Source organism: Trachymyrmex septentrionalis, unplaced genomic scaffold, assembly GCF_001594115.1.
Source record: "Trachymyrmex septentrionalis isolate Tsep2-gDNA-1 unplaced genomic scaffold, Tsep1.0 scaffold32, whole genome shotgun sequence".
NCBI lineage: Eukaryota > Metazoa > Arthropoda > Insecta > Hymenoptera > Formicidae > Trachymyrmex > Trachymyrmex septentrionalis.
In genome coordinates, this window is record NW_017305485.1 from 2,290,583 (window position 1) to 2,294,440 (window position 3,858).

Below are 3,858 nucleotides of genomic sequence, written 5' to 3' on the forward strand. Positions count from 1 at the left end.
ACTAGTTCACGTTATCTAATCTTGTCGTTGACGCACAGTATGCTTTTCCTCTAACAGAAGGTTAATTCAACATTAGTCAAATTAAACACTAGTCAATTTAATATTGAAAGGTAATGATTAATTACTTATTCTGAGTATTAAAAGCACTTTGTAAAAGAACAACAGTACTTCCAATACTCAAAATAAATCCTTTTACGGTCCAATCGAGGCTTTGAAAACCCCGGCAAATTTTCAATTTTGAATTATTCTGCCTCAAATTCAGACACGTACCAAAAAAGCGAAAAACGTTTTAGTCATTATAAAACGTCATATCATTATAAAATCTATTCTTGAATGTTAGAAGAGTGTATTAGAATTTTTTCAGAATTTTTAGAGCCCAAAAACCCTTTGAAAAGCACAATCAGGCACAGTGATCCAGTTGTACTAGGAAAGCATTAAAAAAAACGTTCGATCACTATCTTTCAGTATTAAATTTTGTAAGGGTAAATGTTTGTCGTTGTTACTAATATATTTTTACAACAGTATTCAATATTCTCCAAGGGTTGAATAAAAGATAAAGCATGAGAAGAATGGGGATGATGTGTAAGAAGGAAAGAATAGTACGAATGGAGTAGAGAAAAATTGAAGGCAGTATAATTTCGTTCGTACTTCAGATTTCGACGTCATATATAGGGGCACGCAAAAAGAAAAAGAAATCGCAAAGTTGTTAAATCGGTATCTTATTGTTTCTGCGATACGGAAAACTGAACTCGGCTCGATTCTGCCGGCTTCAATCGATCGATGACTGGGATCTAGATATCAGGAGAAGGTGGAATTTGACGCAACGAAGGATGTAGCGATTCGGATAGTGAGGTGCTCGTACGATCCTGATCACTCGATCTTAATTCTTCGCTGTAAATAACATGTATTATTCGTGCCGGAGGCGTTACGACCGCTTTTGGCGTCCTACGCTGAACTTTGCTTTTGCGCCCAATCACAAGGATTGTCTCTAAGCATCAATCCCCCGCCAACAGCAACTAAAAAGAAAATAGGAATTTCCATCAATTTGCATAACACGAATACGAATACAATAAATTTATTATATAATATTTTCTTTTGTAATAATATATTTGACGCTTAATGCAACATACCATTATATTTTCTGGCTTTAGTTTTTGAAAATATTCTGATTATGTCTTCAATCGTTACGTAATTAAGACTGATTACGTCTTAACTGTTACGTCAAAACTGTTCGCCAATTCTTTTTTAATTGATATCACAGCTAAATTACATGACCACGTCTGCGTCATTGTGTGTTTATTTCTCAAATAATTCTTTATTATTTTTAATTTTGAAAAAGATGCCTCTGTAGTTGCCATAGACATTGGCACAGTTAATAAGATCTATAACGCTATTGCTAAATTTGAAAAGATTTCTAGAAAACTCACTTTTAGTTAATTCATTTAAAATATCAAGTAAGCTAGAACTTTATATTTATGAGAATAGCGCTGCCTATTAAAATTTTGCGCTCTCCAAATTTTACGCTGAAGCGTACCTACTCAGTGCCTCGTAACGCTTCCGATTCGTGCTTGCCGCAAGAGCTTGCGCCGCAAGTTTGCAAATAGAGATACGGTCGTAGGTGATTTAGTAGACAGATGAGGTCTTTCACAGCTTCTAGCAAAATTGTCAGTTTAACCGAGACCGATCTTCGCCATGGCTGGCCGACGCATCTCATCTCATCGCTCACGCAAAAAGAAAAGAAAAAAAAAAAAAGAAAAGCAAATGCGACCACGCAAAAACGCTACTGACCACGGTAACGGCGTTAAGTTGCAATACTGATCCTCAGTGACAACTCACTCTAAGTCTCTACAATATACTTGTGAAGGGATCACGAAATCCCTTGTTGCAGGAGCACGACAGCGTGATGCTCGGTGAGATCTCGCCCCATCACGAGGACTACGACAGCAAGTCCTCCACGGAAACACCGCCGAGCTACAATCAGCTCAACTACAACGAGAATCTTGAGCGCTTTTTCAAAAGCAAACCCTCAGTTGCGACCATGTACGGCAGCGATGAAGAGAACGTCAATTCCAGCAACGACGAAGGCGGTAAGCGTTATCTTAATCATTCAACCGTATCTTGCATCGAGTTAGTTAAAAACACACAGAAAGAGCAATTTCCCTAAAGTATTTAAAAAGTTAACTAATTGTAAATACAAATCTAAAAATAATTAGGGTTGCCACAGACCTAGAAAACCGGAGTTAGGGAAATTAAAATTGGTCATGAAAAACTGAGAAAAGTCAGGGGAAAATGTAAAAAAGACTGGAACTTTGAAAATTGCTTACAATTTCCTTAAACTGCTCCTATCCCAAATAATTGTTATAATTTTGTAAATCTTATATCTTACGTTTATAGTCAAATATGTTCAAAACTCGCGCGTTTTAAACGGTTTTAATAAAATAATTAAAATTTATATTTTATTTAATATTTTTATTTGATCGTCCTTTTTCATAATTGCATTCTTTTTTCCAATTTATTTTTTGTTGGCTTGAATTTGCACTCAAAATTTTTTTATGCCATCAAGCCTTTTTTGCGTTGTTTTTAATAATAGGCTAGCTTTTAAAATATAGGCTAGCTTTTTCCTACAATCCTTTATTCTAAATGTGTTAAAATTAATATATCTTATATTAAAAAAATTTTTATCTCGAAAACTTGGAAAAGTCAAGGAATTTTTAAATTCATTTTTTGTGGCAACCCTGATAATTTAATTGACCATCGAAATAACTACGTGTATAAGAATTTCAAGCATGATTGCAAGCAATGCTGCAAAAAACTATCCTTTCCTTGCATATTGTTTATTTGCTACATAATAACATAACTCGAAAATTGCCATTTTTTTAGTTATTTACAGAAAAAGAACGGAAATCAAAAGAAAAACAAGAATATACTTTCATTCCTTTATAACAATTAATTATTACATCAAAATTGCACCTCAAAATTAGTATTATAAAATTTAAAAAATTCAAAATATTGAAATTCATTTTCTGGAAACTTCATTTTTTGAGTCGTGTCGTTGCTGTAGTAAATATAAGTGATATGTATTTCATAAAGACAAATTTTTGTTGTGTTTTCAGCGCGAAAGTGTATGTCGCCGATAAACGGAAGCGGGGCGAGCGGCAGCGGTAGCGCAGAGAACCTGAGCAGTGGTTCCAACAATCAAACAAGCTCTGCAAGTCGGGGTGACGCATCCAACACCGCCAGCAACAGCAACACCACTGCGACGGAGAGCTTCAAGTCACCTACGCTGACGGAGTTGCTGTTGAATCGCCACAACGAAGATATGGAGAAGATGATGATGCAGAAGCATCGGGAGCTACGCTCCAGCATCAAGAACAGTGACAAGCTAAAAGACTCGCGCATCAAGACGGAGAAGGTCAACGGTACGGACCAGAGCACTCATTACGTTAGTCAAGGTCATGGGATCAAAAGGAGCGGCAGTCATAGTTGGGAAGGTGATAGCTTTAAGGTATGCCTTATATTTTTTTAGGAATTTAATTGGGTGAATTTTATTAAATTATATATGTATATATATTCGCAGTTATGGTATTGCTAGCTGAACAATTTTATCTTTAGTGTGTGGAATGGATAGATTTTAATTTCCAGTTTCAATACTGACTCTCCTATGCTACATTATGGAAAGACACATTGAGTTTAGCGTACTCACATTAATTGCTTATAATTTTTATAAAAATAAAAATATTGTAAAAATTTTTCATTTCAATCAGACATTAAAGAACATAATGAAATCAAATGTATCTTTATTAGTGAAAAAGTTATAAGCGATGAAATAAACATTAGAAAAAGAAAGTCAGGTAAATT

At 34.9% G+C, this 3,858-nt stretch overlaps 1 protein-coding gene across 5 annotated transcripts in view; it reads left to right on the top strand.

Annotated features, from left to right (window-relative positions):
• LOC108749937 (period circadian protein) overlaps positions 1-3,858 on the top strand; it is a 32,068-nt gene that overhangs the window by 25,057 nt on the left and 3,153 nt on the right. For 3 of the 5 annotated variants that reach the window (XM_018488981.1, XM_018488977.1, XM_018488978.1), the window contains exons 10-11: positions 1,865-2,087; positions 3,114-3,505. In XM_018488981.1, coding sequence (XP_018344483.1) covers positions 1,865-2,087; positions 3,114-3,505 — 615 coding nt within the window. The remainder of the gene's footprint in view (positions 1-1,864; positions 2,088-3,113; positions 3,506-3,858) is intronic. The other 2 variants (XM_018488979.1, XM_018488980.1) reach the window with 1 other exon arrangement.